At 46.7% G+C, this 26,444-nt stretch overlaps 1 protein-coding gene across 2 annotated transcripts in view; it reads left to right on the top strand.

The window, feature by feature from the left end:
- The first annotated feature begins 12,102 nt into the window (after positions 1-12,102).
- Positions 12,103-26,444, top strand: part of DKK3 (dickkopf Wnt signaling pathway inhibitor 3) — a 51,061-nt gene continuing 36,719 nt past the window's right edge. Inside the window, exons 1-4 of one of the 2 annotated variants that reach the window (XM_055423363.2) lie at positions 12,103-12,257; positions 12,878-13,102; positions 19,794-19,931; positions 22,734-22,817. In XM_055423363.2, coding sequence (XP_055279338.2) covers positions 12,890-13,102; positions 19,794-19,931; positions 22,734-22,817 — 435 coding nt within the window. In that variant the 5' untranslated portion in view covers positions 12,103-12,257; positions 12,878-12,889. The remainder of the gene's footprint in view (positions 12,258-12,877; positions 13,103-19,793; positions 19,932-22,733; positions 22,818-26,444) is intronic. The other variant, XM_055423364.2, reaches the window with a different exon arrangement.

The following is a 26,444-nucleotide window of genomic DNA, read 5'->3' on the forward strand; positions in this document are numbered from 1 at the left end:
TTCTGATGGGTATGAAGTCACTTTGACTTGCATTTCTCCAGGGACTAATGATTCTAGGTGTAAGCCGTTGAGTGCCTTTTCATGTGTTTGTTAACTGTATATCTTCTTTGGAGAAATGTCTACTCAAGTCCTGTGTCCATTAATAAGTGGGGTTGTCTTTTTGCTTTCTCATTTTAAGAGCTCTTTACCTATTCCACATGCTAGATCTTTATCAGGTACCATTCCTCACTTTCTCTGTGTCTGCTCAAGTATTACCTTATCAGAGGTTTCTCCATAGCACATCTAAATTAGCAACTCTCATCATTCTTCTCAGTCCTTGGCTTTATTTTATCACCTCCTAAAATATAAAATATTCTGTGTGTGTGTGTCTATGCGTGTCTGTGTAGGTTTGAAGGTCTCTCTCTGTCATCTGGGATGAAAACTCAACAAAGACAGGTACTTTGCGGTGTTGTCCATCTCTATTCCCAGTTCCTTTTGTTGTTATTCAGTTGCTAAGTCACGTCCAACTCTTTGCGACCCCATGGACTGCAGGCTCCCCTGTCCTTCACTATCTCTTGGAGTTTGCTCAAACTCATGCCCATTGAGTCAGTGATGCGATCTAACCATCTCATCCTCTGCCACTCCCTTCTCCTTTTGTCTTCAATCTTTCCCAACCTCAGGGTCTTTTCCAGCTCCTAGAGCAGAGGTTAGAATGTGGAAGCACCCAAAAAATAAAATGGATGAATGAATAAATAAAGGAGAAAAGCTAGAGCTACCTCAATTTTTTGATAAGTAAAAACAGTACCTCATTGTAGTTTTACCAACTATGATTCTTAAAACGTAAGGTTTCTGGCCATCTAGCAGTTAAGTTTTAAGAGACTTGTTCAGTCCTATCTGGCCCCATAAACAATCAGCTGTCTACACCAGGATTTATATAGCCATCAGTTCACAAACGCAGACTACTCACCAGCCCCCACATGCCCTTAAAGACTTGAGCCTGCCCTGCTTGCCATAACCTGTGGCAAGTACCATATCCTATTCTGTTTCTAATTTGCACACATTCTGTTGCCTACCTGTTTCTGACCTCACCTTACCTTGTCTGTGACACTCAACACTGTTCTTTTCCACTTGGCTCTTAAGTTATCAGTTGTGTTCTGTAAACATCATGCTTTGTCTCTCTGGGTTTCAATGGTCCATTTCCCTGAGCAAATCTTTCACCAATTTCTCCTTTCTTGGTTCCTAATTTGAACCCCATCAAGAACGTTTGCTGATAGCTGTTGGCAGAAACTAGAATGAAACATTTGGAAAGCACTTCAATTTCCCTTTTGACTTTATCTACAGTTGTGTTCTCTTTCACCTGGGCTGGAGCGCTGCCAGCAACACTGCCCCCGTCTTCTGATTTCTGGTGAAGCTTAGTATCTCCTCCAACAATTACGAATAGACATTCTAAAGGTTTTGTCCCCAGACAGACAGTATTAAGATCACCTAGAAAATTGTTAGAGACGGAAAGCCCAGGGCCTCATCCGGGAGCCTAAGACCCACTGCCACTGCCTCCAGGCAATTCTGATGCTCACTAAGGTTTAAGGACACCAGCCAAAAAGATGATAGGTGCTGTCCAGCAGCAATGGTCAGCCTCAGGGCCAGCAGGGTGAGTTCCCAAAATAGTCCAATCACACTGGCATGGGGCTGTTGCCTTGCAGAGACATGAAGCAAACAGACCCACTCCAAGCGTTTGCTTTAGATCAAGAAGGAGTCAAGAGTGACCATGACAGAGGGATAAAAGTGAGAAGACAGTTTTGCTCCAATCATAGAAAGTCTTTCCCTTGTTAACAATGGGACTTTGGACTTTGACTCTTGCTCCCGTGTCATCAGGGGACTGGATGGAAATGATATTACAGGAAGGGGTATGCAGACCATGAGCGAGAAAAGAAAAAGAGTTTAAACTGTAGGCGCCTCAGCTGCAGGGCCTAAGCATGGATGGGAGCGTGTTCTGAGTACAGAGTGTGTTTATTATGTGAACTTCTTCTGACCCAGCCATGCTGGCGGCACTGTGCACCGAGGCAGACAAAAGGTTTGCCTGCATAAACAGAGAAGAGCTGTCTGCACAAGACCCTCCACAACCCTTTGCGGTCTGAGCAAAATTGCTGTGGACACTCCCCTCACTCAGGCTCCAGCTGAGGGCACATAAAGGGAGCTCTGTTTCCAGCTCGCTTTGCAAGAACTTTGTTGGCCGGACCTGGCAACGACGTGGAAGTGATCATATCTTAATAGTTCATACTCACTGATGCCTGCTAAGTGCTGGGCGCTTTGCTGAGTGCCTGCTGTTTCTTGAAAGGCTCTCAGTCCCATGAGGTCGATGCAGTGCCTGGCCTTTTATAGATGCAAAACGTGGGGCTCAGAGTCTCAGAGAGGCTTGTCCCAGTCACCTGGCTGGAAAGTAACACGGAGTTGGGGTTGCTCCCGGGCTCCTTCTCTTTAAAATGACACAGCAGTGCCTCTAGCAAAGGAGAAAGTCATTTAAAGATGAGAAAACTAGGGTTTAGAAAGAGAAATTAGCTTATTCAAGATTATAAATCTACAAGGGGACTTCTCTGGGGGTCCAGTGGCTAAGAATCTGCCTGCCAATGCAGGGGACAAGGGTTTGCTCCCTGGTCCGGGAAGATTCCACATGCCTCAGGGCAACTAAGCCCACGCTCCACAACTACTGAAGCCTGTGTGCCTAGAGCCAGTGCTCCATAATAAGGGAAACCACCGCCATGAGAAGCCCTCACACCACAACTAGAGAGTAGCTCCCACTTGCCACAACTAGAAAAAGCCTGCGTGCAGCAACAAAGGCACAGCACAGCCCAAATAAATAATTATTTTTAATAAAGAATTCATATCGAAAATAATAATAATAAATCTAGAAGGTAGCAAAACCATGAGTGGAACACAGTTCTTCTCCTCACACTACGGTGCCCCCACCTGGAACTTCTTTGCTTGATATTCCTGACCAGGAACAGAGTGTTTCCTGAGAGATGTGCCTCCGCCTCGAGCTGCCCAAGCTTCCTGAGCACACACTGCCAAGCGGTTCAAAGTCTGGATCCAGGGGTTCCACACACCTGTTTGAATCCCTGACTCGGACCTTGGGCAAGTTAATTGCATATTTCTCTCCCCCCATTTTTTCTTTTAACTTAGGTATAATTTGCATATATTAAATTCAGAGATTTTAGTGGACAGTTATACGAGTTTTGACAAAAGGATACTAACTTTGTGTGTCTGCTACCATCACCATCAAAGTATAGAATTCCCTGAAGGTCCCTGTGATCCTTTACAGTCAAAACCTCCCTCCACCCCAGGCTTGTTGGTAGTCCCTGTAGTTTTGCTTTTTCTAGAACATCACATAAAATGGAATCAGTGTATGTAGCGTTTTGAGTCTGGCTTCTTTTTCACTTAGCATAATGCATTCGAGATGCATTTGTGTTGTTGTGTGTGTAAGTAGTTCATTCCTTTTTACTGCTGACCAGATCTTAATGTAGCAAAAAACCAACAGCAGCCACCCACTGGAAACACCATGCTACATTGTTGAGCTCTTCACCTATTAAGTTTTGACTCATTATCTTCAAGGTGGCATCACAATTTTGAAGATGGTCATAGTGGAGGTGACTGGAAACCAGAACTGAATCACAGACGCACAAACACATCTCCTGGGGACTTCCCAGATTATCTCAGTGATAGCAGGTGTGGGCTAAAAGCCCTGTGGTTTGGGCATAATGTGCTCATAAGCTACAGAGTCCTGGGATATTCGCATCACGGCAGTTAGGGTAAGAGCCCAAACCTAAATTCAGCACTATCCAGCTCCAAGTCCAGCCATCTTTCCAGCAGCTTCCAGTCACATCCAGGGTGACGCAAGTGCTGCTGGTTATGGCACAGGTCAGGGGACAGGCTGATGGCATGAGAGGAGAGATCTTTGGTGAGACTTAACGAAAAATGAATTCTCAGTGAGGACCATTCCAGAATGTACCCTGAAGGACCCTCTCTCTTAAGTACTGAATCAGTATCTCCAAAGGACACTCAGGCATCTGTTCAGTTCAGTTCAGTTCAGTTGCTCAGTCGTGTCTGACTCTTTGCAACCCCATGAATCGCAGCATGCCAGGCCTCCCTCTCTCCATCACCAACTCCTGGAGTTTACCCAAACTCATGTCCATCGAGTCGGTGATGCCATCCAACCATCTCATCCTCTGTCGACCCCTTCTCCTCCTGCCCCCAATCCCTCCCAGCATCAGGGTCTTTTCCAATGACTCAACTCTTCGCATGAGGTGGCCAAAGTACTGGAGTTTCAGCTCCAACATCAGTGCTTCCAATGAACACCTAGGACTGATCTCTTTTAGGATGGACTGGCTGGACCTCCTTGCAGTCCAAGGGACTCTCAAGAGTCTTCTCCAACATCACAGTTCAAAAGCATCAATTCTTCGGTGCTCAGCTTTCTTCACAGTCCAACTCTCACATCCACACATGACCACTGGAAAAACCAAAGCCTTGATTAGACGGACCTTGGTTGGCAAAGTAATGTCTCTGCTTTTCAATATGCTATCTAGGTTGGTCATAACTTTCCTTACAAGCAGTAAGCTTCTTTTAATTTCATGGCTGCAATCACCATCTGCAGTGATTTTGGAGCCCAAAAAAATTGTTTAGCAAGCTTCCCAGGTAATTCTATTATGGAGCCAGCACTGAAAACTGCTCCAGGGAAGAAATAAGCACACCATTCTGACCCAAAGCAGTGCAAAGAACTGGGTAGAAACACATCTGCAGTCTTCCTCTATGGTTGCCTGGTAACATCAGTTCTTTGCTCTTTCTCTTTTGTCACTGTCGCCACCAAAGTTCTCTTGGTCCTTTGTCATCCTCCTCTTCAGATACACATGCAAGAATATACAGAGCACGTGAATCCACCTGCTAAATAGCAAAGCAGGACAACCAGGCTTGGGGTTCATCCTTACAGCATCTCAGTCTGAGGGCGACAGCCAGGAATACGGCCCTCTGGGCCTCTTTTGTTCACCGACCCATGGAAACTTGGCACAGGAAATATGTTTTGGATATTCAGTAGCTGTTACTCATGGAAACCTTGAATCCACATGAGCACTCTTTCCAAAGCCAGATGGAGTTTCCATTCAGAAAAATCTTGGCACCAATTTCTTCATAACAATCATAACTTACAGACAGGAACTGGGAAGCCTCGATTAAATTGGTGACTGGCACCGTGGGTCAGAGTGGCTAGTAAAGACGAGGAGACCCCTGGCTGACCATTCCCTGTTCTGCTGAACCTGGTGGCCCTCTATTTCTTAGTCATGGACCTCCTCTAATGCAAACTTCCTTGATGCAGATTGTCTTGTTAAAATATAGGCAGCACCACCCTAGACATTTAGGGCAGCTTGATAGTCAGTAAAAGAAAGTTATGAAACCTAGCTGGAACAAAAAAGGAAATATACGGGAGTCCCCAAACATCTCAGAGTCTAAGGGCAGCTGGGTTTCAAACTCATGAAAAATTAAAACCAAGAACCAGAATGATATCACGGGGTGAGGCTGCCCCTCTCTCCCCATCACCCCCTATCTCACACTCATAGAATCTCATTTCTCTAAATGTGTCTCTCCTATCTCTCTCTCTCTGATTTTTTACTGCATTGGCTTTTATTCTCAAGCAGCTGAACAATGGTGTCTCCAGCCTTAAAATTCAGGTGGAAAACAGATGGGTTTCAGACAGGTGTCCACCCTGATCCAATCAAAGGGGTGAGAGAGGTGGGTCATCCATGCAGATACCACGGGATTGCCCACTTCCCTAGAGATAATTGGACGGCGGTGGACTCCTCTCACCTCCTACGGATGTTCTGAAAAGAATAAAGTTCTCTTGTCTTTTCCTCTGTGTTACTGCCCTGATAGTATCTGCTTACTTCTCTGTTTCTTTATATACTATAGACTCCTTGTGGGTGGGGACCCCAGTCCCTAACAGGTCCACATTCATTCAGGATTTCCTTATTGAGTGCAAACTCCCTACATACTGCCTGCTGGACAGGACAAGAGGTGGTTACAGAGCTGGCTATCCTGGACAATCTCACGGGGCCTGCATTCCAGCAAACAGCTGCTGCTGCTGCTGCTGCTAAGTCACTTCAGTCATGTCCGACTCTGTGTGACCCCATAGACGGAGGCCACCAGGCTCCCCCGTCCCTGGGATTCTCCAGGCAAGAACACTGGAGTGGGTTGCCATTTCCTTCTCCACAGCTACTAAACACTAAATAGACATGCAGATACCTGATCTCTGAGCCAACTCTTCACATTTGTTTCCAAATTATGTTCAGTGTAGTCTATCTATTAATAAGATGGAAGGTAAAGAAAAAGGGAAATGTGGATAAATCCTTCCTTGGTCTAATTAATTATTCTAAATGGTTGAAGTTTTAAAAATCAGGGTACGATAGTCACCTATCCAGACTGTGTGCCTCTAAGCTGTGGAAGTCTGAGGTTTCCTTATTTGCAAACTCTACCCTATCTTGGTGGTGGCAGTGAGTTGGGGGAGGGTTTGACAGATAAGCTCCATCCAGTGCCCAGGGTCATTACTTGAGTCCAGCTCCCCTTACCCTTGCATCCACTCCAGGAGGAAAGCTTCTAACCATTGAAGCAGACAGAAGGGCCTTTTATGAAGAGAAAGGCCTGGTGTGGGCCCTCCCCTCCTCCCCTCTCACCCCAAAGCAGTGGGAGCCACTGCTGGGCCTTGAGGAAGAGAACATTCCTGCCAGGAACAGATCTAAGAAGTCTGGCGCTAAGAGGTTGTATTGCTTTGTTTTGTTTTGGAGGGGTGCAGGATAGGGGTGGGGGGCTGGGGTAGGGGTGCTTGCCTTTTAAGTTCTTGCTTGTTTCAGTTTATTCACATGCTAAGTCACTTCAGTTGTGTTCAACTCTTTATGACCCCCATGGACTGTAGCCAGCCAGGCTCCTCAGTCCATGGGATTCTCCATGGCAAAAATACTGGAGTGGGCTGTCAGGCCCTCAGGGATCGAACTGACATCGCTTATGTCTTCTGCATTGGCAGATAGGCTCTTTACTACTGAGTCACCAATTTATTCACAAACTATTGTAAATATAGTTTGTATATTAAATATTCTGTATATTTTAAATATACAGAAAATAATACAACAGACACACCCATATACTCACATGTTCATCAACCATAGTCATTTGTCTTTGGACACTTCTGCTTCCAGAACTCCACGTTGCTACATTCTCTTTCCTAAAGAAATAAAATGTTACAAATGTGACTGAAGATGTTCCCCACCTCTTCCCCTACCTTCCACCTCAGAGGCAGCCTGCCCATTTCTGTTATTTTCCCCTTATTTATAGCCTACATAAACAGTAGATAATTGCTTTGAGATTTTAAAATAAGCACAAAAAGCATTCTGGGCATCTCATTTTGAAAACTGCCACATTTGTCTTTCAAAATGTAACCACATTGTTGCCTAGAAATGTTGGTCCATACCTTTAACTGTTGTTGTTTAGCAACTGAGTCCTGCCTGACTCTTTCGTGACTCCATGGACTGCAGCCCGCCAGGCTCCTCTGTCCGCGGGATTCTCCAGGCAAGAATACTGCAGTGGGTTGCCATTTTCTTCTCTGTTGTTTGTAGAAACCTGTTCATCCATCCTTCTGCTAAAGACACTAAGAAGTGTTTGCAAGCACATGGCCGTGAGCAGACGTCTGTAGGGGTAGATAGCTACACTTGAAGTTGTTGTGTGGGTGCTGATTTCGTATGTAATTGCCAGCAGGTGACAACCTCTCTGCTTCTGCTTCTTCAACCACGAAAAGAGACCCCAGGAGAGAAAATATGAGGTCTTAGGAAAAGTTTGAATGATAATTCTGAAGTGCTTCCAACACCCTAAAAGGAAGAAAACAATGTCCCTGATGGATATAGAGCTCACTTACAGCAGAGCTTTGGCAAGTTCATCACCCTAAAGATGATCAACCTGGACAGCTCTCCCTGCTCTGTGTGCCCCTGGGCCTGTCTGTTCACGACGAACATTCAGAATGTGAGCCTTTTCCAAGTCAGACCCCAAATCCAGAGGGCTCCCCCCGCTCCTGTCCCTGAGCTTCTTGGAGCCAATACGTGCAGGTCTGGTTGGGGCCCATCTCTGTGGCCACCCGCCTGCCCCGCCCCTCCACCCCCCCCACCCTCCAGCTCCCACTCCACACACACCCCCACCCCCTGCGCCCCGCTAGCTCTCCTGCTTTGGGCTGGTGATAAGATTATGTCACCAGGCTGGGCCCGGGAAGCACTTACACCTGAGGACTGTAGATTTTCTTACCTTTCGTTCTTCCCTTTTATCTCTTTTTTGCTGCTTTCACTTCATAATGGCACTACATTTCAGGGTACAAAATTTAGACCTCGTGTGAGGGGACGCATAGTCCTTCACCTGTCACTTGGGGGCAGCTCAAATTTTTCTATTTCTTTTTTTAAAAGTTGAGTCTAAAAGTCAAGAACTGTAGAATTCAGGGCAAAAGACATAAGGTAGAAGACAAGCCTTACTTGGAGACAATTCTAGTCTCTTAATTCAGCAATGTGGAGGAATAGAAGACCGTGATTTGTGTCGAGGCAGTCCGAGCGAGGTTTGGAAAAGAATTTCCAAACACAGAGTATTGCAGAAAGGAGTGAGTTTATTAAGAAAAAAGAGCAGAGATAATGTGGGCACCGGAAGCACAGCAGGCAAACACCTCTTGACAGGCCAGGGAGAGTCCACGTGGCACTGTTAGAATAGCAGCCCGGCTCAAGGGAGAGCCGACTGTTTTCATGGGCAAGTAGCCAATCTTTATAGCCTCAAGACAAAGAAAATTCCTGCTGGAAGGTTGGCATTAGGTGATTGGATAGGGTGCTATAGGGTAGGTACTGGGGTGGGCATATTTGCCTAATGTGGGGTCAGGAAGCTTGTTGGTGATGATCAAGGAGGGCTTCTGGCAATGGTTACAAAGGGTCTCAGTCAGTTCTGGAGGTGACCTTGGCTCTGGGCTCCACTGTGGTGGCCTCGGAGTAGGACTCCACAGTTTGCTCTGTAAATCTGCACCACAACAAGTCTTGTCTTGGCCCCAAAGTGTCTCCATTCTGCTTTAGTTTCTTCCTAGTGTATGTGCCTGGAGTGGCAAGGTGGGAGAGATTGCGTTCCAGGCTCTCTGTTCAGGATGAGCCACCCTGAGAAAGCTGATGAATAGCTGAGCCGGGGCTGCAGAGCAGGCAACACTGGGGGTGAATGGGCTTTCCCTGGATTTTTAGCAGGGCGTGATCCAAAGGCCCAGAAATTGAAGAGAACATGGCTAGAAGCCACATCTTGGTGATATATATAGTGATCTGAAGACATGTGCAAAGACAATCATGAGACGGAACGTTGAGAGTGCCAGTTTTACAGTCGGTCACACTCGGAGTCTAGTTCCAGACCAGCCTCTCACTTGCTGTCTGACTCTGGGTGGAGGGTCTGACTTCTCTGAGTCCCATTCCTCACTACAGATTTGGGGTGTGCCCCATGCCTGATGCCAACAAGGCCCCCATATGCTTTCTTCCTGATTGATACTCTGCTATGGACTCAGCTGGATAAACATGCCAAAGAGGCCACGGTCCTTGTAGGGAGGGAAAGATTTCTCCCCTACCCTCTTAGAGGCCCCAGCTGGGCCTAAAAATTAAACAGACAAAACACAGACTAACAGGAGAAAAACATCCACAATTTAAAATTTTACATGTAGGGATTTCCCTGGGGGTCCAGTGGTTATAACATGGTGCTTCCATCCCTGGTTGGTGAACTAAGACCCCACAGGCTGTGTGCCCCACTCCAAAAGTATTTTACATGTACCTGGGAGACTTCACAGGAAAATGAAGACCTGAGAAGGTACGTAGAGCAGAAAGTTTACATGCTTTTTAGACAAAAAAATGATAGATTTGTGAGGAAGTGACAAGGCCAAGGGCGTTGGGTTAGGGACAGTGAATTGTGGGGAAGTGCCTGGGAGTGATACGGGGCAAATCTAAGATAAGGGTTATTTTAGTAAGTGTGTCTGTACAGATCCATTTTGGCATTGACTTCCTCTCTGGTGATAAGGATGTTCTCTCCCTGGTACATGGAGAGCATCTCCCGAGAAATTTTATGGCCTATTTTTAGATAGAAAAGGGCAGGTGCATCTGCTGTTTCTCAAGCACCTTCCATTCAAAATAGTCAATGTGCCAAAGTGGCATATTTTGGGGTAGCATGTCCTGAATTCTCTCCTCTAAACACATGTTTTCTAAGTGGTCACCTGCAGAAATTGCTTATCTCATGCTCCCAAGTCCTCTCACACTTCCTGACCAGGTTTATAGGAGAGGAGTTTGGCAATGAAGGGTGAAGGCTCTGAAGCCAGATTCTTGTGTTCAAATCCCAGTTCAGCCAATTACACAGGAGCTACATGACCTTAGGGAAGTTTCCTTATTTGTGAGATGGAATAAAAGTAGTGGTACCAACCTCAGAGATTGTTTGAGAATTAAATGAGTTGATACTTGTTGCTGGCACACAGCAAGTTCTCAGCAGTGTTACTGCTTATATTGATATATCAATAGTAGCTGATAAAATGACCAGTCCATCCATTTCTTGGTGACCAAGTACGGAATATAACTGAAACCCTGGTGACACAAAGGTGAGCAAATTGGTCCCTGCCTCCTATAGCTCCTGGGCCAGGGACCAGACCTATAGACCATGGCAAATCAGGGCTTCCATGGGGAAGGACATGGGTGGGGGGGAGGGGAGGGTGGTCCTAGAGGAGAAATGAGATGGAGTTGGGTCAGGTAACAAGAGGCTCTGAGTCTTGAAATATGGGATGGAGTTAGTCTGGCTGAGGGAAGAAGGGCAGGCTGTCCAGACAGAAAGGGTAACAGGAAAAAACACGAGGCAGTTTGACAAATAAAATACAGGTATTTTTAAAAAATTATGTGAGTGCTCTCTGTTCTGGGCATTAAGGAGACTACTGTGAACAGACCAAGTTCTTTTTTCACTACAATAGCTGACCTTTAAACCCCACTTCCCTGTGAGCGTTATCCTCCTTACCTACAAGGTACCCTTATTACTGGTCAACTGAAATCAGAAAAACAGCAGGAGAGCTGTGAGCTTCAGTTTTCCTCGGCGACCTACTGAGGATGACAGCCCATAAGACAGCCTCTCAGGAAGCTCTGTGGAACTGCTCCAAAGAGGTAAGGTGGAGGGGGGAAAGTCAGCATATCCATGATTCTGGCAAAGGGGATAAGTGCAACCAAGGCCGCATCTCAATAAAACGTGGCGGCTAGTCATGAGGAACACATGTGTTACTTAGTAGTTTTAGTGTTTTTCTAAAAATGGGATGTTGCAAGAGTTCAGGTTCATAAATCTCCCTCCTGAAAATATCTTAACTATCTGAAGGCCTGTTCTGCCATTTTCCCAGAGCACAGAATGCGGCAGCCGTCATCTCTGCCCTGAACTCCTTTCAGGGAATGCTGAAGGTCAGCAACTTCAGGGGCTAGTGACTTCATTCCTATAGATCCAGATGGCAAGCAACATTTTTTTTTTTTAATTGTCATACTCCAACCTCCATTTCACATTTGGGCTAACTGGGGAGAGACAAATCTAACTTGGCCAGATCCTTAAAGTCCTAAGGAGCAGAGCTGGGGCTGACACCAGGGAGCCTGACTGCACAGTCTGCCCTTAACCACTCTGCCGCCCTTAACGAGCCTGCTGACGTTCTCAGGACCTAGGACCTACTGCGGGAGCTACAGGTGGGTTTACCTGGCTGGAGTAGGAGTCAACCGTGGCAGAGGGACTATGACCAGTAGGGCCTTGAGTGCCAGCCTGCCAGGTGCAGAATAGCCTGGAGAAGGCAGGGTGGCGAGGGTTGGACACAGAAAGAACACCTCGTGGAAAGTGTGACAAGAATCTGGGCCAGAGATGACAATGCCTCCCTGGGATGCCCGGCGGCAACGGGATGCAGAGAAGCGGTCAGCTTCCGGCAGGGCCAGGCGCGGGGGCGGAGGAGGCCAGCCTAGGGGGGAGGTCGCCGGCGCCGGGCCGGCCAATGGCGGCGGGCTGGGCCGCAGCCCCTCCCTAGGGGCGGGGCCGGGCGGGGCGAGCGCTGCGGGCTCGCCGGGGTACCAGTGCTGCCGCATCCCTGCCGAGCTCCCAGCGCCGGCGGTCCGCCCACCACGCAGCTCCGGCTCCGCAGCCTCGAGGCAGACCTCGGCGAGGCCTGGCAGGTCCAAACCAGAGCGCAGCTCGGTCCAGTTGGGGTGGGTGAAGGGCGGCGGCGGGGAAGGGGGTGGCTCAGCTCGGTCCCTCCGGGGCGGGTGGAGGAGGACGGGGCGGCGGATTTGGTTCCAGCCCCGGGGGTGGGGGTGTTGACCAGTTCTCTGACCACCCAAGATGGGGGATCGAATAGGGGGCGGGGGAGTAGGGTCGCCGCAGCACGGCTGCGCTCTGATCTGGTGGGGGACGGAACAGGGCTCAAACCCGGGACCCAGGAGGGTGAGGGAGCGGGGTGGGCAGGGGTAGGGCCCTGGGGTGGGGAGGAGGGGGGAGACGGGTGTAAGCGTAGGGGCGCCTGGGTTCTGTTGCTCTCAGGAGGGAGCTGTCCCTGGGGGCCGTAGCAGAGCGCGGCTTGTGCTCCAGTATGGGGGTGGGGGTACGGAGAGGATCCGGGCGCGGGGCTGGAGTGGGGGTGGGGGTGGGCTTCCCGGTCTGGGGATGCTGCGTGCTCCGGAGACTCGGTTTCCTCCTTTCTGGGGGTGGGTGCGGGGAAGCGGGGCGCCGGGGGCGGGCCAGGCTGTGAGAGCCGGAGGCGGCGGGGCGGGGCGGCGGCGCGGGCGAGCGGGTGGTCGGCGCGCCTCTGACCGCATTCTGGGACGCGCAGGCGGCGGCGGAGATGCGGCGGCTCGGGGGCACCCTGCTCTGCCTGCTGCTGGCGGCGGCGGTCCCCACGGCCCCCGCGCCGGCTCCGACGGTGACCTCTGCCCCGATCGAGCCCGGCCCGGCTCTCAGCTACCCGCAGGAGGAGGCCACCCTCAACGAGATGTTCCGCGAGGTTGAGGAACTGATGGAGGACACGCAGTACAAACTGCGCAGCGCGGTGGAGGAGGTGGGTGCGCCCGAGGGGCCTGCGCTCCGGGAAGCGCGAGGCGGGTGACAGTGGGGGCTGGCGAAGCAGTGCCCCAACCGCTGGCCAGAGTCCTCGGGTCCGCTAATGAGCTGGGCACAGCCGGCAGCAGATTTCGAGTTATCTGGAGGCAGTGCGGGGGTGATCCCAACTCCCACCTGGTTCCTGCCAAAAGCTCTGGATCTCAGGCTGTCCACCCAGAGACACCGGCTGAACCCACCCATGGACAACTGGGGTCACCATCTGCTTGCAGGCTGCTGGCCATCACCTTACAATTAACTTCAGGTGTGCAGTTGGCCTTATCCTGTTTTAAGTGGATGCTTGCAAGGCCCCTGATATTCCAGCACTGTGATTTTGCAGAGAAGGCTCCAGATATCTCAAGTCCTAGCTTGTCTGTTCTTTGAGCTTGTGCCATCCTCCTAAGAGACAATTAGGGTGCCATTCAGTTCAGTCGCTCAGTCAGGTCCGACTCTTTGTGACCCCATAGACTGCAGCATGCCAGGCTCCCCTGCCGTCACCAACTCCTGGAGCTTGCTCAAACTCCTGTCCATCGAGTGGGTGATGCCATCCAACCATCTCATCCTCTGTTATCCCCTTCTCCATATGGGGACAAAAAGCCCTGAGCTGTGCTGGTAATCTGTCTGGGCTTCCCCAAATGCCATGTGGGGCAAAGAAGGAACCTGGGAGTCTCCATCAGTGTCAGTGGGTGGTGGGTGAGAGGAGCAGGGGCAAAGCGAAAGGCCACCCCCCACCGTGTTTCCAAGGGTGCTTTGGAGTCAATCCTGGGCTCAGGGCCCTCCTCTGCCAGTCACCGTAGGGTGGCATTGGCCAAATTCCTTAAATATCCTTTACCTCAGTTTTCCATGAGAATTAAATCTGTGATATGTGTGGCACCTGGAGTACAATAAATGTGCATATAACTAACAGCAGCTGTTAGTTATCAGATACCAGACATCTTGGGAAAACTTTGCCTGTCTCTTGCTTCCATCGCCTCCCAGGTCCAAACGCTGTGGATGGCATCCTCTGTGAAAAGTACGCAAGCATTGCCAGGGTTGCCTGGAGAGAAGGTGCAGGTGGTCCAGCTCTCCCAGCCAGGTGGCCCTGCTGTCTGGGGTGGGTGGGCGTGGCCCCTGTTGGGCCTGACTCTGGCTGCAGCCTGTCTTTGGAGAGAAGCCAGCCATCCCAGGGAAGGAGTCAGCGAGAGATCAGATGTCTAGGCTGGTAGGTCAGTTGCCTCCATGTCCCTGCTTCTCCACACTGCATTTGGGCAAAGCCTCCAAAGCTGGCTCTGGTCTACTAGGCGAGGTGGCTTTTTCCTCCCACACCTGCTTAGTCTGGGGATTGTTCCCCTTCCTTCCCACAACAGTCGACCTGGTAGACCCTGGACACTGGTGAAGGAGACACTGGGTTGGAAGGTGGTTGCCTGGGTAGCTGTACCTGAACATCCACTGGACAGGCCAGATTCCAAATGTAGACTTTGTTTCCTGTGAAAGCAAGAGAATCCTGACACGGAACAATGAAAGGGGCAGGCCCCAGTGAATTTTAACTCCGCACCTTCACTGATTAAACTGAACACATCATCCTTGGTTCCAAAGCAAGTCATCTGCTTCCCTTCACTGGGTTCTTGGACTTTCTCTCCTGCCCACGGCTTCCCACTGAGACTCATCAGGTCACCTCCCCGTTTTTATTCAAGTGTGAACTTGACCACACAGCACGGTCCTCTGCTGGTCGCTCCTGGTGAGGGGGCCAAGGGGGCCTGTTCAGCCTTTTCATTGAGCAGAGCAGTTTGGGGCCCAGCAGTCCAGGGAACTGGTGCTCACTCCATGGGAGTTGGCCATGTTGCCCTTGTTGGGACCCGGCCTTCCTGCTCCAGATGTGGCTCTGCCTGAGTTCTACAGTCTGCTACCCAGGGAGACACTGGCTGCCACGTCCACCTGACTCAGTGGGAGCCAACCTTTCTTATCTCATCCCAGCTCTGCCACGTGTGAGTAATGGGATCCAGGCTCCAAAGTGGAGGAAGTGTCCACCTCTGGGGTAAAGGGGAGAATTAAAGGATGTAAGTAAAGCATGTGATCTGGTTGTCAAAAATGGGGTTAACTAGGGACTTCTGTGGTGGTCTAGTGGTTAGGGCTCAGCACTTTCACTGCTGTGACCCTGGGTTCAATCCCTGATTCAGGAACTAAGATCCCACAAGGCACGCAGTGCAGCCAAAAAATAAAATGGGGTTAAGTAAAATTGGTGCAATGTAAGTTGCCCCCTCATGTTGCTGTTGTAAGGACTGTGAGAAATTGTTGATTCTCAATAAATAATGGCTCTCACTGGCACTAATGGAAAAGAACCTGCTTGCCAGTGGAGGAGACCTGAGACTCATATTCGATCCCTGGGTCGGGAAGATCCCCTGGAGAAGGGTATGGCAACCCACTCCAGTATTCTTGCCTGGAGTATCCCATTGACAGAGGAGCCTGGTGTGGGCTACAGCACGTAGGGTGGCAGAGTTGGACACGACTGAAGCGACTTAACACACAGACAAGCACGCTCATTATCATCATATTAATAGCACTAGTATGAATGATAACAAAAGAACCACCAGTGTCTGATATATAATAGAATCACAATGGATTATGGCTATTAGTATTACTTTTTTAAAAGAGATTGCCAGAAAGCCCCTTAAATCTCGTAAACACAAGATAATTGCTATTTACTTACTGTCCCAGTAAAGAACAGAAAAGGACCCGCAGCCAGATGCACTAATTGTTTACATAGTTGCATCATGAATCTGCTTTCAAGTAACTTCCTGACATTTAAAATATTCCAGCTGACTCAAGCTGCTGATTTCTCCTAAGGGAAAAAAGTTAACTCTGGTTATAGGATCGTTATTGAGAGGAATCAAATCTTCAAATGGTTCAGTCTGGGCTGTTTGTTACTGATAAACATATTTTGAGGATAAAGCCACTCCCCACCCCTCCATTACCACCTCTGTAATTGGCATATTTTACAATAGAATGTTCTTATCAACTCGTTATTCCTAGGAAGAATGCCAACACCAAGCCTGAATTTCTCCAGTTTTTCTTACTCTGTTCCTTTAACAAACAGAGTTAACAAATTGTGAGTGCCATGTTAAATAATATTCACATTCCTCCTCTATGAAACAAGTCCTGTTGCTTCAGGCTTAAGTTTCTCTTGCTAGCAGCAGTAATAGTTGTGGTTGAAATTTCCATTGTAAGCTGTACTTTTAGTTTGTGGTGCCATGAAAGAGCTTTAGCTCATTCTGTTGGAATAAGCACTGGTTGAAGGGGAAATGGCTTTATATAAAGACTATCTGCTCAGCCCAGAGCAAATTCTAAATTTGGTACCTTGTCAATTATATGTAAGCCAAACTGGAGGAGTCTGATTCCTATAGGAGTTGTAAAAGCACTAATGTTCTATTCTCCTTCTGGATTTAGTCCCTCTAGTATCCCCAGACTCCTGTTCTTTCCCAGCTGTTCCTTTTCTATCACTAAACAGCCCAGGATCTCTCCCTTAAAACAAATTTAAAAAGCCTTTTTCTTCGTCTTAAGTCTTCTCTCTTAACTTCATCCGTTTCTCCTCTATTTTATTAGCAAACCCTTCGAATATATTTTATCTACTTCTGCCTTTTCCACTCCTACCCAAGCTAGCTTCTTCTAAAACTGCTTTCTTTATTATACCTTTGCAGAATGGCAGATACTGGACCAAGTTCTCGGATTTCATGAGCTTTAATTCTTACATCTGTCCAATAAAGTAGAATCATGACCATTTTACAAACAGGAAAGCTGAGGTTTAGAGATTGGGTTGACCAAAAAGATCATTTGGGTCTTTCTGTAAGGTGTTACATATTAGCCACCCTAGTGTTTGGTATTTTGCCGAAGGTCATGTGGCTGCTTTGTGGCTGAGTTGGGACTTAACCCCATGTTCCCTGACTCCAGAATCTGGGTACTTTCTACTTTGCTGCCTTTGGACACTGCTGGGGGCAACTTCTCGCCGAATCTAGTGGTGAGCTCTCAGAAGCCTGAGTTCTTCTAGATTTATCTGGAGGCCCTGCAAATGGAAGGTCCCTCCCCAGATACAGCTTCTGACTCAGCCTGCTTCTAGCTAGTTCTTTGACTCCATTCTTTTGATTCTATATTATGTCCCAGTTAATCTTCAGAACTTGCTCCTGCTCCCGCTTGCTCGGTGCAAAGGTTCTTACCTGGGGGTGAGTACAGGGGAGGGAATATCTCAGAATCATCTGAAAAACTCATTGTTTTGTGGGTTGCCCCCTCCATAAATTTTAATTTGGCAGCTCCAGATACGTAGATATTTTTTAAAGCATTGGGCATGACTCTGAGGTACCTTTCTGGTTGAGAACTAGGCTAACACCTTCTGCTTTAGAACTATACCCTGGATCCATCTGTCAGTCTGTCTCTACTTCATCATCCGTCATTTTATCCATTTGGGGTCCAGTGTGGACCCCTTGCCCTAGCCCATGACACTCCATTCTCATCCAGGCTGCCACCGTTTTGCCTTCTCTATGCTCCTCTCTATCCAGCTCATATCTGTCCTTTGAGACCAACCCAGTCATGGCTCCCCTCCACCTGGAAGCCTTTTTCCTCTCTCCTTTGAACCTGACTGGCTTCTAGAGACTTTCGTAATCATCCTCAAACTAGCTTGTGTGAGGATGCCCTATCTCCCCAGCAGAGAGGCAGAATAGGGCAGAATCTTACACTAGGAAAAACACGTAATTTGGGGTCAGACCAACCTGAGTTCTAATCTGAGTTTTGCCACCTACTAAGAATGGGATGACCTTAGACATTCCTCCACTTTGGTCAACCTCATTTTCTTCACCTGCAAATGACACTAATACTACTTCCTCATAGGGTTGCTGTGAATACGCAAGGAGATATGGAAGGGACTGGTGCAGTGGCTGAGACATAGCTGACACCAGGCATGGAGGCAGTGATCAGGTTTCAGACATGTCAGGAGTTGTCTCAGGGTCAAACACAGTGCACGGTGGCTGCTGACCAAGGCCTTGTTTGGTTTTCTGCGCCTTTATGCTGACTAGATGTTCTTCACACTTCTAGTGCAGTGTCTCTGTATTCCATTGAGACATGGGAATTCTTTTCCCATGTATACCCAGCTCAGCAAACCTGGTTGGAAAAGATGGGCCTCTTGCAGTATATAAGGGAATAGAGAACAGTGATTTTTTTAAAAATAGTAAAATCCTTTTTGAGGATTCATTTAAAGGAATAAAAATAGCTGAGAGTCAAGACTGCACTGTTGGAAAATTGCCAGCCACCAGTGACAGCTTCTCTTTGTGTCTCTCATTTTAAATTCCTAGAGAGAGTGTCTGGTTGGCTCAGCTAGTCCGTGATGTGGCTTCTGTTTGAGTCCAATCAGCTGTGACTGGTCCAGTTGTCACCTGCCCACTCATCAAGTCTGGGTCTGGAAGTGGATACAGATTTAATTTGGCTGATGTGTCTGGTATAGATGTCATGGAGGCTCATGATTTGAGGACAGTGGCCTCAGAAACCTGACATCAGCAAAGAACACTTGTGTAAGAAGGGCCAGAAGAAGGGTGTACCATGGAATGAGTCATCTGAACCTCTACAGGGGTCTCTCTCATGCTCAGAGTGTGGATGGGGATGGACTCATCGCTGTGACCCTCCCAGTCATGGGGAAGGGGCTCGGTTGGTCCCCACCCTAACTCAGACCTGCAACAAGGATTTGGGAGCAAATAATTTATTTGTGGGGCTTCCCCAGTGGCTCAGCGGTAAAGAATCTGCCACAGGATCTGTACAGGAGCCACGGGTTTGATCCCTGGGTCAGGAAGATCCTCTGAAGGAGGGCGTGGCAACCCACTCCAGTATTCTTGCTTGGAGGCTCCCCATGAACAGAAGAGCCTGACGGACTACAGTTCATAGGGTTGCAAAGAGTCACACACAACTGAAGCGAATTAGCATGCACTTAATTTATTTGTGATGTGCTCCCAGAAACACTAGGAGAAGTAGGAGAGTGAGATGGAAAAGGAAAAGGGCAGTAAAGGCTGTGCTGATGAGCCGGTGACTTCTAGGGACAGCTGGGGTTCCATCTCTCTGAGGTCCTTGGAAAAAGAGAAACTGTCCCACTGAGCGGAGAGGGCACTGGGGTACTTACCCTCATAGGCTGTTCTTCACTGATTGAGAGTTGTCCCTGGGGTGTTCACTACCTAACACTTGGCGCTTGTGCAGACTGAACACATTTCTGCAGTCAGAGAATGCTCTCGAAGAGAAACAGAGTTGGCTGCTGGCATGTAAGGGGATTGAATGTGAGTGACCTCCTGGTTAGGACATGGGGAGATGGGAGCTCAGGGGTCAAGATTGCTCAATGGGGGCATTCTCAAATCCCAACTCTGTCCTTCCCTGGGAGTCTTGGGAACTTACCTAGTCTTCCTGAGCCTCGGTTGCCCCACTCGTGAAAAGGGGACATTAACACCCACCCCACAGGGAGATTGTGAGATGTAAGACGATAGTATATGAAAACATTTAGAAGTCTTGTTCTACTCAGTTCTCAGTGGTACTTATCAGCAGCACCATTGTTATTGCAGAAGAGCGAAAGAGAAGTAGTTCTTTTTTCTATTGGACTCTGATATGTATCAGGAGAAAACAACGTTGCTCATTAAATTCATTGATTTAATTAGATGGAAGCCGAAGAGGCTGCTGCTAAAACATCGTCAGAAATGAGCCTCGCGCATTTACCTCCCAGCTACCACAACGAGACTAACACAGAAACCAAGGTGGGAAATAATACCATCCATGTCCACCGAGAAGTTCACAAGGTAAGTTGTGGCTGGCACTTCCTCCTCTCCAGTGCCCCGTCCCATCAGAGGATCAGGGTGTGGCCTGTGTTCTCTTTAAGAGAGTCTGGTGTGCAGATGTTTACATATTTGATACACAAGTCAAAAAGACACATAAAGATGGTAAAATACAGGTTAAAAGCCAGAGGGAGTGAGGGAGATTATTTAAAGGGGAAAAGTATGTATCAAAAACATAAATTGCTTTTGCATTGAAGCAATAAATTTAACTCTAGTCTTCCTGCCAGTCCAATTGCAAAGGAATGTTCAGGGATTTTTATTCCTTGAAAAAAGGAAGCAAATAAGTGTTTTGAGAAAGACTTTCCCAGTATTGAATTTGAGGAATTTATCTCACAGGTTTATCTGTGATTCAGTAGAGAGTTGAAATAGAGTTCATGTTGCGGTGAATAGATCTTCACCATCTCCTTAGGAGGAGCTCAGATGTGATATACTCAAGTCTTCAGAATGGAAAACCTCTATTGCCACAAGAGGAAACATTCATCTGTTTGTTGGCTATCTGTGCAAAATTTTACAGTGGCCTGTTTTCCAACCTACCATATGTCTAAGTGTCTCTTGGTCCAAAATCTTGCATGAGGAGTGAGCAGGTTTGTTCTCAATCTGATTTGAGAAAGAAAACATTGCAAAGGAAGGTGGCATTCACTTGCCCCTAGCATGAGATGTCTCCAGGGTGACTTTGGTAGGACTTTGAGATCAAATCATGTGGCCTGTTTTCTCTTAAAGAGAGTCTGGTGTGCAGATGTTTGGGTCATTGTCAGAGGCTGTAAAATTGACCTCTGATCTCATCTCAAGGCCTCTGCACAAGGCCATGAAGATTCTCACAAAAGAGCCTTGCTTTTGTTCAAGTGTCCAGGTAATGACTGAGCTGACACAATAGCATTTCTGTGCCATAGTGGATTAAAGGGTCAATTCTCATGGGCCATTGCCTTGACTATAAAGTAGCCTTTGTGTGGCTCTAGTCCCACTGCATACTCACAGCCCCAGCTCCAGAGCACACCCCCCACATAAATGAATGAGCCACCTGCCAAACAGAATCCTTTAGCATTGCTCATCTGAAGACTGGAGAATTCCAGGCTTTGTCTCCAAAAGTGATTATTTTATTCCTATCAAAGCCAATATTCAGTCATCCTTTCTGACAATAATTAGCCAGTAGGTTTGGCTGCTTCTTAAATTTGCTCCTTGTAAATATCAGAATACCCAAGTATGTGTCCTGCTAGTAATGAATGTGATTTTCAACTTTGTGACCCGCAGTAATCATGTTTATGAAATAGGGAAAATCAGCATCTATAATACCTTATGGTGGTGTGGGGGCCAAATGACTTAAAGTGTATGAGAGTTGTTGTAAACTGTAAAGCACTAAGCAGCAGCAAATTGTTCTTACTGTTAATATTACCATTGTTCTTATGGTGAAGTTATGGCATCCATGTGGTATAGTAGTTCTTCAATGGGTTCTATGGCGTTCCTGTCCCACATGATGCTTTATAAAAGAAGAGTTCAGTGGTGAAACACGTTTGGGAGACATTGTACGTGTTTCCCTTCCTCGGGATACAAAAATGCACCTTAGTATAATAAAACCTCAGAGAAGTCTCTGGATCTTTACATACAGGACTGTATAATTTTAAAAACATATAGCATTGATTAATCTTGTGAAAATCTGATATAAAAGGAAGAAGACATCATTTCTTTGCTGGAGAGAGGAATTATTTACATAAAAAATTTTAAAGTATGTTGGTGAAGACATGATCCTTATGCCCCAGAACTGGAATTAGAACTAGAATTTGATCCACTGTTGTGCATTAGGCTAAGAGTTTCCACTTTGTTTTGGCTGCAGACGCCTATGATATTAGAGCTGGCAGGAACTTTAAAGATGACCTAGAAATGAGAAAACTGTGAATCAGAGAACAGAAATGATTTGTTGCAGGTTACATACTAGACGGTTGTTGGTGTCTGAGTCAGGGATCAAAGAACACTGATCCCCTAGCTCCTGAGGTTCTCTCTGTTCTTTTATCACCAACATGAGGGTTAGACATGGCCTTGGATGGGGCGAGAGTGGCCTGAGTTTCAATCAGGCTTCCAATTAGGCTTCTAAGGCTTAGCTTTGAGGTGCCCACTCCTGGTAGGTAGACAATAGCTAAAGGAATATGGGGCCAGGCCTCCTCTCAGCATACTTAGGCACTTCCTTTTCTTTTTTTTTAAACTTTGTATTTGTACTGGAGTATAGCCAGTTAACAATGTCATGACAGTTTCAGGTGGACAGCAGAAGGACTCAGCAATACATCCACATGTATCCATTCTTCCCCAAGTTCCCCTCCCATCAAGACTGCCACATAATTAAGGCCTTTCTTGAGAAAACAAAACAGTTCGCCAGAATCAGGGAGGGGCTGCTCTAGCTAAAACCTGCTTCCTTCACTACCCAGGCCTGTAGTTGTTGAGAAGAAAGTTGACTTGGAGCTTCAAATGAATAAGCCCCAAGAATGATAAAAATAGCTAGTGTTAAGTGTTTGCGAGGTGACAGGCTGTGTGCTGCATGCTTTACACAGACTTCCTCGGTCCTCCCCTTGGCAGCCCCATGCTGTAGACTCTGCTCTGTCTCTTAATCACTATCTGATGCTGCTGGTGGAGCTCAGAAACATAGGGCGGAATGGGCATTCTGTCTACTTTGACAGATGCTCCAGCTTCAGAAAATAGAAAACAACAAAAAACCAACAACTTGTGGCATTTGTCCAGAATCCCTTCTATTTCACACTCACTGTCCCTGTTCTCTTGTAGATCACAAACAACCGGACTGGACAGATGGTCTTTTCAGAGACTGTCATTACGTCGATGGGCGATGAAGAAGGCAAAAGGAGCCACGTGAGTTGTCGTCTTCCTTGCACTCACATCCCGATGCATACGTTCCCTTGCTGAGCCTGCCAAAGGTGACCCAGACCTCACACCGTGGGCAGAAAGGAGGGAGCTCCCGTGCGCCTCTCCTGCCTTGTATCTGCCTAGATTCCCCAATTCCTCCATTTCTGGCCAGATGCAGTCCAGTAACAGGCTCTGCTTCCCTGCACTTTGCCTCAGAAATGGCAGGACATGGCAAATTCAGTTGTCATTTGCACGGCTGCTCTCGGCCTTGAAAGGGGAACACTGAAGTGTCGGGTGTATTGGTTGGGGGTTTCTGGTAACAAGACCTGGTGCCTCTAACCTGAAAATTCCCTAAAGCCGCTGGCCAGACCCACACCCTTTCTGATCCCGGGCCTGGTCTGGCAGTTTGAGAAGCAAGAAAACTTCAAGTGAAACCCAGCAGCCCAAGAGAAAGGTGTCCTTCTGCTCCAGCCTTCACGCTCTGGTCCCTTATGCTTGCACTTGCTGCTCAGTAGCCAGTTGCTTAGTCCAGAGGTGGGCTGCGTTTCAGAGAGAGATATTCTGAACGACAAGAGGGGTGTCATTTCACAGAAGGAAGGCCTGGCACAGGTTGGAGGGTGACCCAGGATGTCACTGGTCTCCAGACTTCCAGACCAGAGGTGAATCTGCTGCACCTTGTCTTCACAAAGAGGTGGCTGGTTTCAGATGCAGAGGTGAGGAGCAGACAGGGTGGCTGCCATGTGATTCAGTCCATTGTATGAAGTGCCTCCTTTGTGGGGCTGGAGATGGCCAGCCTCTCTGTGCCAAGGAGCCTTATGCAAACTTCCCACCACACGTTCCTCCCTCTGCGGTGCCTAATGCATCCCCAGCCTTCCGAGGGGATCAGGGATATAACCTGACCCCTTTGTGGCCTTATCATATGAGAAGCAGGGAACCCATACCACTAGGGAGGTGGTGTTACTGTGGTTGGTAGTAAATGGGTTCTTTTTTTTAAAAAAAATTTTATTTACTTATTTTTATTGAAGTATAGTTGACTTTCAATATTGTGTTAGTTTCTGGTATATAGCTAACTTATTCAGTTATATGCACATATATATGTATTCTTTTTCATATTATTTACCATTAAGGTGTATTATGGGATATTGAATATAGTTCCGTGTAATTTACAGCAGGACCTTGCTGTTTGTCTTTTTCTATAATAGTTTGTATTTGCTGACCCCAGACTCCTAATTTATCCCTCCCCACCCCCTTCTCCTTTCTATGACTGTGAATCTGTTTCTCTTTTATAAATAGGTTCATTTGTATCATATTTTAGATTCCACATGTAAGTGATATCATACGGTATTTGTCTTTCTCTTTCTGACTTCTCTTAGTATGATAATCCCTAGTTGCCTCCATGTTACTGCAAATGGCATTATTTTATTCTTCTTTTTGGCTGGAGGTAGTATCTTGTAACTTTGATTTCCATTTCTCTTAAGAATTAGTGATGTTGAACACGTGCCTCTTGGCCATCTGTATATCTTCTTTGGAGAAATGTCTAGTAGGGTCTGCTGCCATTTTTGATTGAGTTATTTTTTATTATTATGTGAACTTTTTGTAAATTTTAAAAAGTAAGCTTTTGTTGATCGCATCGTTTGCAAATATTTTCTCCCAGTCCATAGGTTCTCTTTTCATTTTGTTTATGGTTTCCTTTGCTGTGCAAAAGCTTATAAGTTTAAATCCCATTTATTTATTTTTGCTTTTATTTCTATTGCCTTGGGAGACTGAGCTAAGAAAACATTGGTACAGTGTATGTCAGAGGATGTTTTACCTGTATTCTCTTGTAGGAATTTTACAGTCATGTCTTATGTCTAGGTCTTTAAGCCATCTTGAGTTTATTTTTATGTATGGTGTGAGAGTGTGCTCTAACTTCACTGATTTGCATGCAGTTGTCCAGCTGCCCCAGCACCACTTGCTGAGGAGACTGTCTTTCCCCGATTGCTCCCCATTGTATGTTCTTGTCTCCTTTGTTAAAGATTAGTTTCAGTAGGTATGCTTTCATTATATTGAGATATGTTCCTTCTATACCCACTTTGGTAAGAGTTTTTAATTATGAATGGATGTTGAATTTTATCACATACTTTTTTGCATCTGTTGAGATGATCATGCGATTTTTGTCTTTTGTTGATATGGCATATCACATAGATTGATTTGCAATGTTGAGCCATCCTTAGGACTCCAGGATGAATCTGGCTTGATCATGATGTAAGATCTTTTTATATACTTTTGGGTTTGGTCTGCTAATATTTTGTTGAGAAGTGTTGCGTCTATATTCATCAAAGATATTGGCCTGTAATTTTCTTGTTTGGTATTGTCTTTGTCCGATTTTGGTATCGGCGTTGTTAGCATCATAAAATGACTTTAGGGCTATTCTCTTCTCTTCCGTCTTTTGAAAGAGTTTGAGAAGGATTGGTGTAAGTTCTCTGTATGCTTGATAGAATTCCCCAGTGAAGCCATCTGGTCTTGCACTTTTGTTTGCAGGAAGGTGTTTTTTATTTTTAAATACAGGTTCTATTTCACTTCTAGTGCTCAGTCTGTTCAAATTATCTATTTCTTTTCAATTCAGTTCTGATGGCTATATGTTTCTAGAAACTTGTCTATTTCTTCTAAGTTGTCCAATTTGTTGGTATATAATTGTTCATAGTATTTTCTTATGGTCTTTGTATTTCTGCAATATCAATTGTGATTTCTCATCGTTTACTTCTTATTTTATTTAGATTCTTTCTCTTTTCATCTTGGCAGATCTGGTCACAGTTTTGTTGATTTTTATTTACCCTTTCAAAGAACTAGCTCTTGGTTTTATTGATTTTTTTTCTATTTTTAAAAACTTTCTCTTCTATTTCCTCTCTAGTCTTTATTATTTTCTTCCTTCTGCTGACTTTATGGGTTCTTTTTGCTTGTTTTTGACACAGTACTCAGCCATTTACTACAGGCAGAGGGAGTCCAGTCAGCTTTGTATGATAGTGCTGAGCCCCCATTCAAGGGAGCTGGGAGCTGATGGGGGGGCAAGCCATGTGGTGGAATAGAAAGAGACCCAGTGTCACAGGCTGGAAGCATGAGTTTGCCACTTACAAACTAGGTCACCTCATTTCCCCCATCTTTTAATGAGGCAATGATTTTCACCATCTCTCCCAACTCTGAAAGTACAGAAGCCTGTGGAGCAAAGATAGGATTGACTAAGGTCAGGAGAGAGGAAAGGCCAGCTTTTGAAGGTGGGAGAAGAGAGAGAAAGAAAGAGAATAGGAGGAAAAAAACCCAAAAAACAGACAAAGAGATGGTACCAAGAGGGAAAAGCTTTAGAGTATTCCAGATTTAAGTCTCTGTGAGAGAACAGGGGAAACACAACTCTCAGGGATGTGGATTATAAAAAAAGCTTTTGTGTTCAAGCTAAAAAGGTATATGATTGTATGATTGCATAGTTTTGTTCTGGGAAGCCTCCCAGAGCCCAGAGGCCAGCAGCATTGCTGTGAGCATCTTTGTCGCTGCTGGAGGCCCTGATATACATCCCAAGCTCCCTGCTCTGCCTCCAGGTAAGGCAGTTGTGTCAGGCTTGGAGCACTATGGCAGGGGGACCCAAGCTCTGAGATTGGCAGG

This window comes from Moschus berezovskii, chromosome 14 (assembly GCF_049115385.1).
Source record: "Moschus berezovskii isolate FMDL1 chromosome 14, NW_MosBer_1.0, whole genome shotgun sequence".
Classification (NCBI taxonomy): domain Eukaryota; kingdom Metazoa; phylum Chordata; class Mammalia; order Artiodactyla; family Moschidae; genus Moschus; species Moschus berezovskii.